This window comes from Tenebrio molitor, chromosome 8, assembly GCF_963966145.1.
Source record: "Tenebrio molitor chromosome 8, icTenMoli1.1, whole genome shotgun sequence".
Classification (NCBI taxonomy): domain Eukaryota; kingdom Metazoa; phylum Arthropoda; class Insecta; order Coleoptera; family Tenebrionidae; genus Tenebrio; species Tenebrio molitor.
This window is the reverse complement of record NC_091053.1, coordinates 5,845,577-5,861,189: the sequence shown is the minus strand read 5'-3', so window position 1 is coordinate 5,861,189 and position 15,613 is coordinate 5,845,577. Positions and strand designations below refer to the sequence as shown.

Sequence of the window (15,613 nt, the reverse complement as noted above, 5' to 3'; positions counted from 1 at the left end):
AAAGCGTCGACAACAGGATTGGATTTTGAAAAAAATTCCCAAACTTACTTAACGTAATGAAGATGCTAACTCAATTTAAACTCGAATTTGCCTATACAGGGGAACGCATTAATGAGAAAGAATAAGTTAGTAGGTGTATTAGCCGAGCCCGTTACGGCGCTAAAGTAAAAGTTTGTGGAGCGAGTCCGGGTCGCCTACCTATCACTTACCATGCAAATTAAATAATTACAAAGTAGGTAGTACACTGGATGATACATTTACTCCGGATGATGCTCAAAGTACCTCCTCGGCAAATATTAGCGAGGGGCCCAACTTTTATAATTATCGAGCTTCCTAACTTTCTTATAAATATTTTAATCATTTTCTTTTTTAATACGAAACAACTTGACGGCTCCCTAACAAATTTCAAACGTAAACCGCAACACCCGATCGATTTTTCAACGTTTCAGCTTTCACGCCAACGCCTCAGACTGTGACGCAAAACAACAAATTGATCCAACAACTCCGATTCTAATCACAAAAAATTTACAACCAAAACATTTTAAAAAACCAACTTATCGAGAACTATTTTTGTTTTGTACAATACAGTTGTGGTTAATGATGGTCAAATTGTTGAAAAATCTTCAGGTTTGAGTGTGTTTAACATATTTGCCAAGTGGCTGCGGTCTCCTACCTTTCAGTCTTGTTATGAAGTCCAAAAAGTGCCCTTTTTTGGACTTCATTATTTTGCGAAAAACTGAATATCGACCGAAAGGTCTTTCGGAGAAGTGAAAGAATAAAGAATATCTGCGAATAGTTTTTCTGATTTTGTCTTTTTTTTTTGTTTTTTTTTTTTTGGTTCTGAAATCCGTACTGTTGCGCGCCTCAGATTTGATTCTCGTAAATTTTAATTTGGTTCCATTTTGGCTGAGCCTGGGGCTGGCTCCCCTTCTGACGAGCGCCTCCATGAGCAAACAGAAATATTTCGCGTGGAGCGCCACCGGTGATGTTAGTCAGGAAACAGCTTCGCTCATTGTTAATATCGCAACGTACACCTACAGCAATTATTTCAGTGAGTAATTTAGAGTTGTAATTAGGCCCCGTTCACGTCGTAAGCGGCTCCCAGTTTACACATCCCGGGGCGTTTTCCGGATGATTTACCGTCGAAACTGTAAACAATAACCGTGGAAGTATAGGTGAAGCGTGAACGGTGGACAAAGAATAAAAACACAATGTATGCAGGGGAACAAAGGCGGCACCGGTAACGCAGACGACCACTTGGACTAAAGATCTGCATCAATCCCTTTGGCCGCAGGCTATGATTCCGGTCTCGTCAGGAACATTCATAAAACTACCCCTGAATCACTGTTTCAATATAGGTAAGCGATGTAAACAATCAATAGTGCTCGGAGCGAGGTGAGTTTTAAACAAAACCACCGATCTGGACCGCACTGCAAATCGGGATTGAGCACAAAGTATACACAGCTTGAGGTTGGATCGGAGTTATTTAAATCGAGAGAAAGTAAAAACTCGAATAAAACAGTTTTAAAAACTTTGAACTAATAATTATCAGTCCTCTTCCCCGTTAATATTTTTTATTGCTCTCAACAGAAGATTATGTCTTGGAATTATCTTTTCAAATTAGTAATTTTCCTGTAGACTTCACAGTGTAACGGTCTTAGAAAATACCACTGTGGAAACAGCAGATATGGATTAAGAAAGTGATAGAGGTCTTGGATTTTCTCATGGGCTATGAGTCAATCTGCGCAAACGACGAATATCGGTCTCAAGTAGGCGCTACTACGAATTTTTCACTGGTTTATCGCTCCGCCTTCGCGCAGATATGCCCAAGGTCACAGCCCATGAGAGAATCCAACTCGACTGCTTTTTATCGGATCATTTTGAGCAAGCGTTTTAAATGTGACTTTTGACGAGTTTCGATCCGCAATTAGGTGTGGTACAGTCATGTCGTAGTTTCCGGCGGCGTTGAAAAGCGCAAACTTTCTGGCTTGAAGTTGGCACAATAAAAAAAATCCTCAACAACAGCGCCAATTCCGTTATTGTCTCGACCACGGCCGCACCTTGCAAAATACGAACCGGAAGGGCGCGCATCTCGCTCAAACCGTCCATAATGAAAGATCCACCGGAGTGAAAATCCCCGCAAAGATATCCGGCGACTCTCTTTCCGGCTAAGCTCGAATCGCATCTCCGGAACGAAGAAAAACCAATTTTATTAACAGTCGAGCAGATGGCGCTAATCAATTTGGCCAGCGATCCTCGAAGCTTTTAATGACAGTTATCATGGAGTTATACCCCAGTAAAGTTAATCGCTGAAGACTCCGGCGCACTGACCGTCGCTCCGGAGACCGCGAGATGGGAAAGTTATGTCGGCGCAGGTTAAACGGATTATTGCCGCCGGAGCCCGGATTCGCCGCCACAGGTTTACGACCAGGACTCGACACGCTCCCAAGACCGAAGATCAAACACACATCTTCGGCGGGCCCCCAGATTACGGATTAAACTGGACTGCGACTTGATCGTTTAACTTTAAGCCCCGGAAAGTTTACTGCGCGGAATCAATGGCCAAAGCCCGGATTACGGCTCCGGGCGGTTCTACCTAACTTACCTTACTCTTCTAAGTTCATTAGAACTGGGATGGACGGAAAAAGCCGCTCTTTGTTATAAATATGAAACCAGGACACTTTAAAAGTGCACTTGGAGGTTGCCCAAACTCACTTTAACGTAATTCAATACTGGCAAAGTTGCAAAAGAAGATTACGTAGGAAATAGGTTCATCAAGGCTTCATGGCTTAAATAACTAAAACGTTGTACTTGGTTTTGTTCTAACAAGAAATAGTTTTTCAACTCTTCTAATTTTTGAACAGAAATAAAAAATAAATTGTTCGAAGAAATCTTTTTTTTTTTTAATCGTTTAAAAGCTTAAAACAACTTTTAGTAATGTGATCTAAAAATTGAATCAGATGGTGATTCTTTTGTTTCAAACGTTTGTGCAGTTCTCCAAGGCGTACCACACGGATCCCTTTTCAGGCCCATTCTATTCTCTAAATTGTATAGCAAATTTGTATTTGTTTTTTTTTAATATTAATTTTTTAAAAGCAATTTTCTTCTTGATAAAGTACTGTAATTGCTGCAGAGAGATCTGTTACAATAAAAATTAAAAGCGTTTAGAACGGGAGTGCGATTTTCTTTGTTTCCTTTGTTGAATGTTTCTCTAAGAAAAAATTAGAATAAAGGTGACACCAGATAAGGTGTTTTTAGGAGAGAATTCGGTAAGGTCCTTTGGGATAGTGACCGTAAGATAATCTCATTATCGTGGACACCTTCCGTGAAGCCACTTAAAGTGGTGTATTTCCAGCGGGATAAAAAAAACATTCGGGTCAAGTTAAAAAGCAAATAAATATAATTCCAACTATAAAAATGAATAACGACTTAAACCGGGCGAAATATTTTTGTTTTGATTTGTGGCGTCGCTGGGCAAGTGCTCCATTTTTCACAGGACGCTAGAGACTCCAGGTTAAGTGCACATCTTTCCTCATGAAAGGCAGTTGATGTTCCTTTCGTAAACAATCACTCATTCTGTAATAAATGTAAGGCAGAAAATAGAACGCCGTCCGTGGGGCGGGGGCCCTCCGTCCTCCTCGTAAGTAAATTAGCATTGTGCGCCGCCACCTTCATAGTTTGTCAAAATATTTGGACGCAGCCGACGTCTAGAGACGTTTTCCATTAAGACGCATCTTAAAAAATCTTCCACCTTTTGTTCCGTCGATTGTTATTGGCGCCGACGTTGAAAGCGACCACTCCGGGGGCGCAATTTATTACTCCGGTTAAATGCGAATTCACCTGTCCGCGGCGATCCATTAAAAGTAAACACATTTAACGGCTAATCCGGGATCAGTCGACTTCATGGAGCGGTTTCTTGTTTGGCCGGAGAAAAATCTCATTTTGATAAACCGGCGGTCATTAATCACCGGTTTTATCTGAACGTGACATGAAAGGATGTCTCGCATCACGTTGGCTTTGACCGGAGGAGTCTCACCGGTGCTGGGCGGCGGCAGGAAGCGGAAACGCACACCTCCAGGTCCCACGCCAATCTAGAGATGGCCGCACACGTTTTCCGGATAAAAAAGGACACGATCGACCGCCGGAATTTTTAGAAGGCCCGGATTGGACCGGGGACGGTTGAAAGTGTGCCGATACAGCTTGTTTAACTTTTTAATGGGAATTCGGATGTTTGTTGATTAGTTGGGTGATGAAAGAGTGGAGGATGTGGCAGGAATTCAACGGTGTTTAAATTAAAACGGAAAAAAGAAACGTTTGATGAAAGGACGTTTAGCAACTCGATGCCGAAACAAAAGTTATTTTCCGACTCTTTGGGTCCTTTCAGAGTCAAGCTTCCCCCTTTCTTGCTCTTTATCCTTTAAACTCTTTACACTGTAAGACTCATCAAACTATTGTGTTCTTATATTTCACTTTAAATTGATAATAATTATTCTGTTGCGACCATTTTTCAAATTTGATAAATTCTTAAGTATTTACTTCGATGTATCTATACAGAAATGTTTGCTTTTACTTTTACTTTCTTAATTATTTCAGTATTCTGAAGGTAATATAGCACTAATGAGCATCTTTTGTTGTTTTAAGCAATTGATTTTTTCCCTCTCTTCTAACGTCTTTTTATTTAAAAATTGATGAGATTCGGAGAACTGAGAAATAATCCTGTAGATCTATATGGATGGGACACTACAGTCTAATTAGGACATAATTTGAAAGGGAAACAAAATCAATAGAAGGAAATTATCAAAAACGTGAAGAGAGAATGTAAAAATATGCATTTTTCATATTTATGAAAATTGTTTAAAATTATAAGGAGTCATGGAATGATAAATTTCACTGAAAAAGGGATTTCAGAAAACGACATAGAAATAATAGTTGAAAAACGTTTGAAGAAACATGGTCAATGGAGGGGATGATGAAAAACAAGAAATTAATAATCATGTGAAAAAAGCACTAATTATAACAAACACAAATCATACAGAAATAGAAGTGCGGAAATTTTGGAAAATAGAGGAAAACTCGTCTCAATTTAAATTGAAAATATTTCTATGAAAATTTATAACTTATTTGATTCTCTAGAAAGGAAGCATTTTAACCAAGAAAGACTGCTTCAGACCAGGGATTCTCTACTATAAATATTTTGGGTCAAGAGGTTTCCTTGACGGAATATTTTTTCATATCGTGGGATCTCCCAGTGTCTCCTCTGGATCTTCTTATATCTGCCGCAGATCTACTGTATCTTTCTCAGATCTCCCCTGGATCTCCCATCCCAGATCTCCTTGTGTCGACATGGATCACTCTCTCTAGAGGATTCTAGAGCCTCTGTCCAGTATCTCCCTAGATCTTCACCGCTCTCTTTACCTCTTCCTGGCCTTCTCCTACCTCGCCCGGATTTCTCAGGAGCTTCTCGGTATCTTCTCATATCTCCTCCGGATCTTCTCGTATCTTCTTCGAATCTCCGTGTGTTTTATCCACGTTACCTATATCTCCTCTGGGCTTATTATATCTCCACTGGACCTCCCATCGCAGATCTTCTTGTGTCTCTCCTGATCTCGCTGTACATTCCATCGATCTTCCTGCATATCTCCCAAAAATCTCCTTGGATCTCCCACTTCAAATCTCCTTGTGTCTCTATGGATCACCGTGTATCTCCTCTAGAGCTTCTGTTCAGTATCTCTCTAGATCTCTCTTCACCTGATCTCTCTGTATCTCTTTCACATCTTTTCGTACCTCGCCCTGATTTTCTAGGATCTTCTCTGTATCTTCTCATATCTCCTCCGGATCTCCTTGTATTTTCTCCGGATCTCCATGTGTCTCCTCCATGTTTCCTTATATCTACCCTGGACTTCATCATATTTCCACTGGACCTCCCATCGCAGATCTTCCTGTATCTCTCCGGATCTTGCTGTACATTCTATCAATTTCCCCGCATTTCCCTCTGGTTCAGATCTACTGTACCTCCCTCAAGTCTTTCTGGATTCTCCCACCCCAGATCTCCTTGTGTCTACATGGTTCACTCTGTATCTTCTGTAGAGCTTCTGTCAAGAATCTCCCTAGATCTTCACCGGATCTCTCTGTACCTCTTCCAGATCTTCTTGTACCTTGCCCGGATTTCCCAGCATTTCCTCTGTATCTTCTCATATCTCCTCCGGATCTTCTCGTGTCTTCTCCGGATCTCCGTGTGTCTCCTCCATGTTTCCTTATATCTCCCCTGGGCTTCATCATATTTCCACTGGACCTCCCATCGCAGATCTTCCTGTATCTCTCCGGATCTTGCTGTATATTCCATCAATTTCCCTGCATCTCAGGTTCAGATCTACTGTACCTCCCCCAAATCTCTCTGCATCTCCCACCTCATATCTCCTTGTATCTCCATGGATCACCCTGTATCTCTTCTAGAGCTTTACCGGATCTCTTCCAGATCTTCTCGTACCTCGTCCCGATTTCCCAGGATTTTCTCCAGATCTTCTCGTATCTTCTCTGGATCTCCCTGTATCTTCCCTTGATTTCATCATATCTCCACTGGATTTCCCATCGTAGATCTTCCTGTATCTCTCCGAATCTCGCTGTATATTCCATCAATCTGTCTGCATCTCTTGCGTAACTCCCGTCAAGGATCTCCCTCTGCAACTTCCATCTAGGATCTCCTTTTATCTTCCTCGAATTTCTTCATATCTCCCGCAGGTCTTCCAGTATCTCTCTCTAAGATCTCCCTATATTTCCCCCTAATCTCTCTGTATCCCATGAATTTCGGTGCATCTGCCCTATAACTTCCGTCCCGAATCTTGCTGTATTTCCTCTCCTATCCTTGAAAGAGGAAATCTCCCCCATGCCCAGCCCAGGCTTGAAAAATTAGGTTGTTTTTTTTTTTAATTCAGACATTTTTTGTTTTGTTCAGACAAGAGTTTTTGAAAGGACAGTCTTTTCATTTATCACAATTGATTTTTTATTTCAATTAGTTTTGAATTAGATAAAAAGAAAAAAGATCACCGTAAATTTTCAAAATGAGGAGAAAGAAGAACTAAGAACTGGCTCAAATTTTTTATTTAACAATGATAACATGAAAAAGACCAAATTTAAAAAAATAAGTGATAGCTAATAATTTAGGTAAGTATTTGGAAAAGAAGAAAATGATTAAATTAGTGTTTAAAGAAGATAAGTAAAAAGAAAGAAAGAAATAAATGCGAGAAATGAAGACTTTTGTCTTTATTTTTTTTTTTGTTCGTAATTTGTAAAGAACCCCTTAAAAACTCTTTTAAATTCATTTCATCACTATTCAATAAGATTCGGGTCTGGACTTTTTAAAGATCAAGCGCTTTGGCACAAATTTATCAGAAATCTTTATTTAAACTTTTCAATTACATAATTTTAATGAGTATTATTTTTATTTTTAAATATTACATAACATTTTTAATTTACAATGCAAAAATTTCCGGTAATAATGCGGAATCTGGAAAAGTGCCCCGAATGCTTGCAGCGTTTCCACGCAAGGGAAATTCTCAAAAAGGAATTTCTTAGATTTTTATTTTTTAGTTAATCGATTATCTTTTTGAACAACAAAACAGCTGTCTGAAGGGCTATTATGAAGTTTCAAAAAGTCTGCACCGAGGCCTGTTCAAACAAAAATTGACAATTTCTTCAATCCTTTTTGACGCTTTGACGTTTCCTAAATAAAAAAATCGGGTATCTCGATTTTGAAGTTTAAACTTTTACCAGTATATTTAATACAAAAGTAGAAAAATGTGCGTCATGTAGGACTACATTTTGAAAGTTGAAAAAACATTCTTTGAAGAGAGAAAAGTCGTGATAGTAGTTCAGAAAGCACAGGTAGTGCTGCATAAATTTTCAGTAATTTTGTGAAAGAAGAGTTTTTTTGACCTTGATTCTTTCCGGTAATTTGTTTGAGAATCCCGGTCAAAATTCCACGGCACACTCCTGTTCCATCAAAACATTTTGACACGCTCGTCTCTAAACACATTTTCCATTAGCCCACGAGGAAAAGTCGTCTCCGGCTTTGTTCGTAAACGCCTCCCCGTCTGGTGACAGAGGACTTCATCGTGGACTGACAGCGGCTGTGTGCTGCTTTGACAGTGAACTAATTAAAGCGGCTTTCACGTGGGATCACCTGAACACCCGCCGCGACGCAAATAGCCTCCTCGAAGATCGCTGTCGTGGAGCGATGGCATTCTTGCCATTGTGTTAACAGCTCTATTATTATAGCTCGCCGTAAAACAGGAGCGAGACACGACCGCTTGCCAGACAGGTGAGCCAAAACACGCCAATAAAATTATTAATAAATAATAAAGACGTGAAGAGGACATAAATCGTCGGTAATTGCGCCGAGGCGGGCTCTAAAGCGATGGGCGGTTTAATTGGCTTTTGAGTGGCACGCGGGAAATTCGAATTCCGCGGCCAGGGGCGCCACCGATTTTCCCAAAGCATCTCCCTCGACCAAAGATGATAAACAAAACAGTTCCGGGGAGCTAATTTAGTTGTGTGCATCCAAACTAATGAATTAAAAATGTCGTCACGAGAAATTTCAATTTTGGCCGAGTGCCACCTATATGCAGCTATAAAAACGACCACAAAACTCTATTTGTAGATGTGCACTAATAGCAAAGCGATAAAAACATGCAATGGGGTGATAAAGGAAATAAAAAATACGAATAAAGTAACGAACTCGGATCTAGATATGCATTTTATTACTCATATAGGTATAGTGCTTTCAAAAATTGAAACATTTTTGTTTTCTTATTTTGAAGAAGTGCGATTTCAAAAATGTGTCAAATACAAAAAAGCCTTGATGACGTAGCGGATAGCCAGAGCTGACCCTCATTGAGCGCTTTTGGTGATTTCAGTGAGTCGAATTTTCTTCAAAAATGTTTATCAGTAGAACTTTTCTAAATCTTCCATCTGTGATATTTCATTTCTTGGTTACATTTCTTTTGATCAATAATCTGCAACTTCCGGTCTCGTCGATGTATCGTGCAGCCCTGGAATTTATCGGTGTCGGCGTTATAGACGCAATCAGTCGCAAAACGAGGCAAATTAGAACACAAACCCAGCTGGGATCCCGACCTGCGGTTGTTGTATTTACTTGATATGCGGAATATGTTTAATTCATCTCAAAATGGGTAATTTGCGTCCGGAAGTGGCAGCGGTCCGGGAACATCGGAACGGAACGGCGGTGTTCGAACATCAGGTACAAGTTCTAATAAGTGGTCCGTCGACGCGAGTGACGCCTTGTGGCGGTGCCTGGAAGTGTGGAAATTACCTCATTTATTAGGTAAGGGTGTGCGACCCCTGGCGCTGACACCTCTCCTTTGCACCTGCTGCAGAGTATTATTGAGTTTCTACAGAAGACACGCAGATCCGGAACGGCCATTTTTCCGCGGGTTCAAATGATTCCATCGACGATTGCAGGAGCTGCAGACTGTTGACCAACAGGAAGCCGAATTCGCAGGAGCCGTCGCGCGTCTCTTCGATTATTCACAGTTTTTACACTCCCGGTTGCGAGTGACTAGCAGGAGGGAATCGCCGCTGCAGGAGCGCGTCCTGCGGGAGCAGCACTCTGGGGTGGATTAGCGGGAATGCAGGGATCGAGTACGGTCCTGGGGCCATTTAGTGGAAGTGTCAGGTCGGCGTGTTGCCATCTTGAAGGAAGCACTGTTCAGCGGTCACCATGATAGCCAGTCATGTGCGACGACATACAAACTTCACTTTACTACCAGATATCAGATTAGTTTACACGAGGAGCCGGCCAGCCCTTGAACTTAAACAGATCGTGGTCGAATTTACAATGAAATAATTATCGGGGGATGGTGCGGGTTGGTCGTAAATAAACGAGGAAATGTTCGTGGGGTGGGTGGAAACGGCAGGGATTAGTGAGACTTGCATTGGAAGAACATTTAGAAATTTCTTGACCAGGTGATACAACAAACAGAAAATATCTTGTTCGTGTTATCCGGCTCGAAGGACCAAAATATTCAGGACTTTAGCCCTACCACTCGTGGGGGTTACCACTTCCTAACTCAAACCCTTGGAGCTGTGCTTGTAACCGGTCCTACAAGAAATAAACCAGAAAGCATCCAGCAAACAAGACTACTTATTTTCGAAGCGCAACCAATATCGCGACTAATCTGGTCCTTCGAGATAACGCGAACAGACCTGATGGAAGGTGTTCAAATATTGACCTATCATCAGCAAGGAGAAGAGAATGAAGTCGCAAGTTATTTAGTAGAATCTTCAAATAAAAAAGAAATAGGGAAAGCATTCTAGAATGCCAAGTACATCCTGTCAAAGAAAATGTTTTTCCAAACGAGAAACAAATAGGAATTCAGTAGTACGCGACAGACAAACTAACTGAATTTTTTACTTTGCAAATGACCAAGAAGTAAAATAAAGATATTTTGGTTACCATTTCATCTAAATATACTTGCAAATCATCTATGTATTCCTATGCCGTCTAAACGAAAAAATCTTCAAGATATAGATTCCAACTCCAGAGGGTTTCCAAGTGTAAGATGAAGCGCATAAAAGTTTTTCAATAGTGTTTGTCCAAATCTCAGTCAAATCTCACAATATTGGCTCTTCTGTATTAAAGGAAAAAGAATCAGAAATAGTCAAGTCATCAGTAGGAGCTGAAGCAAATCAGAAATTGGTTAGTTAAATGTTGAAATATTATTTTTACAATTCAAGACCTTTGCAATGTTTGGAATGCATATTGTAGAGAATTTGTTGAAAAAATGTATTCAGAAGAAGAAGAAGTCCAAGAAAATATTTTGTGCATTTTTGCAGACTCAGTAGGATTTTTTTCCAGATCCAACACTCAGATGGGTGAAATTAGAGTAGCTATTTGAACATAAAAGTGTCAACAGGGTGAACCAGGATGTGCAGGAGTCTATGACACATTTTTAAAAATGTGTTAATCAAAAAATTAAATTCTGATACATTCTTTAATAGACACTGTGACCTAAGTGAGTCTTGTAAATGTTGAAAAATATGAAGATTGTGGTCGCATTTCGTGGATTTCGAAATTCCTTATGTAGCATATTTTTCTTTCGTCCGGGCGGAGATTTGTCTTTCCGTTTTCAATCAATTCCTTCTAATTTAATGATGGCTCATCGATGCACCGTTCCACTTCCCCTATAAGCACTCTCATAATTCTTTCCCAAACTAATCTTAATTTCCTCAGCAATCGCTGTAAAAGTACAGTTTTGTGGTCGTCCACCCCGCGGACTCTTCTCCCGTAGTGGTCCCGAAGGCCTTGTGGACACCCTCCGGAACGAGGGCGTCAAACGAGCACGACGTCTTTGCCAATTCCGACGAACGTACTAAAACCGCAGATAAAATCAATTGCCACTCAACTTGTGTCTAGTGGAGTCTCTCCATTTGATTTTCTTATAAATCACGGTCCCATTTGATGCTATCTCCACTCGTAAAACAGTATATTTCGGATAAGGTCTATATATATGGGGTCGGTGCGTGACGTGCATCTGCTAATTGCTCAACTCAATGGACCAACTTGAAGGATAAAGCCTCCATGATTGATTACTGGCATAGGTAGGATCACGGCCGCATCATTCATGAGCTTCACCTTTATCCTCTTCACGTTGCTTCATTGTGTCTTTCGCACGCAACTCCCCTCGAGGTTCCGCAGCGGCATCGACGACCGGAAGGGAAATTGTCCAGACTTGCGATGTGAAGAGGCGATTTTTCGGTGGTCATTAGCCCCGCAGGAGCTACAGAAATAGCGCCGTATCGGGTTCGGGGTCACCGCCGACACCTCCAGATATAAAGACAAAGAAAACGTAAGAGATTGTAACTTTTATCAGTTTTTGAGGAGCGGAACCCCCTCGAGTCCGACTCTGGCACCGCCTCGGGAGTAATCCCAAGTGTGGATATCGCTCAAGCATTCACCGGCCTACCTATTCGAGCACGTAACGCGAGCGAGACCGGCGGTCAACCAAGTGTGAAGCAGGGCCTGGCAGAACGTGATAGCAGGAATTACAGGCCGGAACAGAACGCTGGACGCAGGAGGATTAGTGCCGAGGTAGCGCAGCATTGAAGGTAAACGGCCACAAGATAAGACCTGGCGCTGCGGGACTCCGATAGACCAAGGTAATGAAGAAGGCAACTGAGTGGAAACCGCCCCCGAGAAATGCGACCAACTTTCTACGCCCGGAATTTCAATTCAGACATGTGGAGGTGAGGTGCACTCGGCGGCGGTGGAGGCGGCGCACCAAACTAAACAGACGACTGGAAGTGAAATTTTTTTTCATTATTAAAATTGGAGAAAAATACTTTTGTCATTTTCGTTGTGCCCGGTAATCGTTCATAATATGCAATGAAATTTTACGACCTACAACGAAAATCACAAAAGTATATGTTTTCTTTGGAGGGAATCACACTAGACTTGCACAACAACGTTTTAGTCGGTCGATGTTGTAGCTTTTGGAAAGCTCTGGCTGCCGCAGCTTTCCTTTGGAAAAGCGAGCGGCGGCGTGACACTCGACAGTAGCAACATTTTGGCTGAAAACTGCTGAGTAAATAGGTGTGGCGTGATTAATTACGGCCACAAAGGCACCTACCGATTAACCAAAGTTATAAACACGGTAAGTAAAGCAGAAGCTGTGGTCGTATTGTTCGTCGGGACATTGTGCAGACACGTAGAGAGCGAGTATCTATTGATTGGTACAGGGCAGATTGCAATCACTTCTAAATTGGATTGAAGCTTGGGGGAACAAGGTACCCGGTGACTGGCAGATGGCAGACGAGGGTTACTTGAGGTGGGATACAATGCATATGCATCCAGACAAAGAGCGGTGTTTAATTCCACTCCTCCACCCCAGCAGCGGAGCACCTCGTGCCAGATGTGACCACGTGGCCGCTTGCCACGGACAATTCCATTTAGTTTTAGTGGCCATTATGCCGACGGCCAATGTACTCAGGTGTTGAGCCTGGCCGGGATTAAATCACGCGGACTAGGTGCGCCAGGACCCGTCACATCGCCAGGACAATGGAAACAATTGGCGGAGAGGAACGTAAGCCGAGGGGGCCTAAAAAGGGAGCTGATTACTTTGATAAACGGACCATTAATCATCGACGTTGAGAGGACGAAGGGGTGGTCGGTCTTACTTCGCCAGGATCAGATCAACATACGGAATTCTATCGATTTTTACCAACACAGCTCCACGAAGAAGCTTTCAGAAGAACCAACATCAAGAAGAATTCACTCTCCAAATGTGCGGATCGACCGTCTACGAGGAAGGTTTTGTTTGGATTAACTGACGGTTTAAATTAAAAGGGTTGGATTACTATCATTGTAATTAATGCATCAGGGGCGTCTCAGCTACCAAAACAAGACGACAAGATTTCATCCAATATTTTATACCCCCCTTCTGCGTACAAAACAAAAATTGTAAATGTGTAGAGGTGTTGGATTCTCTCATGGGCTGTGACCTTGGAAATAAACCAGTGAAAAATCTGTATCTGTTTGCGCAGATATGACTCATAGCCCGTGAGAAAACCCAAGACTCGTGACTGATTTGCTGGGTTCTGCTAAATCCAGACCTGAATCCTATTGAAAATTTGTGGTAGTTTTGCGTTGGGGTCACGCTGTATATCAAGGTGTTTTTGTCTCCAACAATAACACTTTTATCAGTCGGGCAATAAATAATCCAGAAATTGGGTTAAATCTGCGTGTCGTAAACTGACCATCAACATTTCTAATGATAAGTGCGGCTGCTTATCAGTTCTCTCTCCTGTCTTGTTTGACTAAGTGGTTAGTGTTATTTGTGGACTTGACCTGTGCTGGTGACCTTTTTCGTGGTTTCGAGAGTGATGCGTTCCAAGCAGAACTGCGTCCGTCGGATCTTGCTAGGTACGTCGGGGGCGTCGTCGTCGGGTTCCGATAATTGAGGAGCGTATTGGGAGAGGGTGGAGGTCTTGAGGGGTCTAGTGCCAGATCGTCGGATACAAATTAAACTAATCAAGTGGCCGTAACTGGGCAATGTCCGTGGCCGTATCAGGTTCGGCACTAATTAAGGGGCCTGTTCATTATAACCGGCGGTAATTTATTGAATAATAACCCAGAAATCACCTACATAAATCTCCATTAGTCTCTAGTGTTTCAATATGACGACGTATAAAAACGCTGGCGCCGAGAAAATACCTATTAGATAAAATTAATTATTGCCGGCCAGATATCGCCTGACGTTGATTAAGGTTTATGTTTCGACGGACAATGGGCAAATATCATTAAAATTATATTTCCAATTTGTGGACCGCTATATGCGAAGGGGGAGATGTTACTACAAGACTTCACAAGAAATTCGTAATTTATGTTCTCACAAGATGCAAATACATCTAGCGCCGACTACGCTCTGTTCGTTGTAGACGTGGACGCGTGACCGGTTGTCATTCGTCCGCTACTCACCCCCACGTTTGAAGCGGCCGCGGTATGGAGTCATATTTTGAGCAATTATTCCGCCAGAGTCGCCAGCAACTTCATGTATGAAAACGGCGCTCCACTAATGCAGCTAAACTCACCTTATTACCTAATTAGCATTTTCCAAAGCTTGTATAAAGAGGCTCGGGGTTGACTTCAGTTTCCGCAAAGCGGCTTCGTTTAAGCAATTAAATTATTCATTTAATCAAATAAGGAGCGCCTTTATGTGGCGTGTGCTGAGCTCTGGATGTGGCTTCACCCGCACGAATTTGGATTTATGGCGGACTATTAAGCAATTGTAATAAACATTGCAAATAATGAGAGTTTTATTGGAGCGTAAATACTATAAAAGTGCTACAGAATTGCGGAATGGGGTTGCATTGACGATTTTTAATCGATGGATTTTTGGCGAGGGATGAAGGGAATTTTGCTCTGAGCAGGTAGAGCGTTGCTGAGAAATGAGAATAACGGGACGGTTGCGTTTTTGAAGTTGATTTATCTTATAGCTGAAAATATTGGATGAAGGAAGTGTTGCAAAAATAGACAATAATTTCTTCTCACCTATTTCTAATTTATAAGAATTTTGGAAAGATTACATGTGAAATGTTTTTTTTTGCCCTGCAGGCTTTCCGATTCCTGATTACATTTTCTCTAAGTATAAAACAGTAATTCAAAAAAAATAAAAACAAACAGTTCCTCTCTATATTTCCTCTTATTCCCCCTATTCCAGTTATTATAAGATTATTCTTCCTCCCCTTCTTTTCTCTTTGTTCTATCTTTTCCTCTATCATTTTCATCCTTTTCCACCAATCTGCCTCCTCCGCCTGCCATTTTTCTTCTCTTCCTCTCATCTCTCTCACTGCCGCAAATTCTTTCCTTAGCTCCCCCTTCTCCTCTCTCACTGCCACTAATTCCTTTCTTAGAAACTTTTTTTTCCTCTCTTAGTCCCCCCGTATCCTCTCTTATCTCTCCAATCATGGTTTTCATTTTCCATTATCCATTTCCTTGCTTATATTCCCTTCTTCGCGTCTACTTGGGGATCTTCCGGTTCTGGAACTCTTTCTGAATGGGTTCGTGCCTTCTTCAGACGTCCTACTTTCTCTTTCCTCT

General features: G+C 41.7%; 1 protein-coding gene across 9 annotated transcripts in view; it reads left to right on the top strand.

Annotated features, from left to right (window-relative positions):
* The window catches only part of zfh1 (Zn finger homeodomain 1), a 344,752-nt gene that overhangs the window by 120,394 nt on the left and 208,745 nt on the right, over positions 1-15,613 (top strand). For 3 of the 9 annotated variants that reach the window (XM_069056763.1, XM_069056761.1, XM_069056758.1), the window contains exon 1: positions 13,882-13,936. The exons of 5 other annotated variants lie outside the window; for them this stretch is intronic. In XM_069056763.1, coding sequence (XP_068912864.1) covers positions 13,897-13,936 — 40 coding nt within the window. In that variant the 5' untranslated portion in view covers positions 13,882-13,896. Of the gene's footprint in view, positions 1-13,816; positions 13,937-15,613 lie in introns of those variants that run through there. One more of the 9 variants, XM_069056765.1, reaches the window with a different exon arrangement.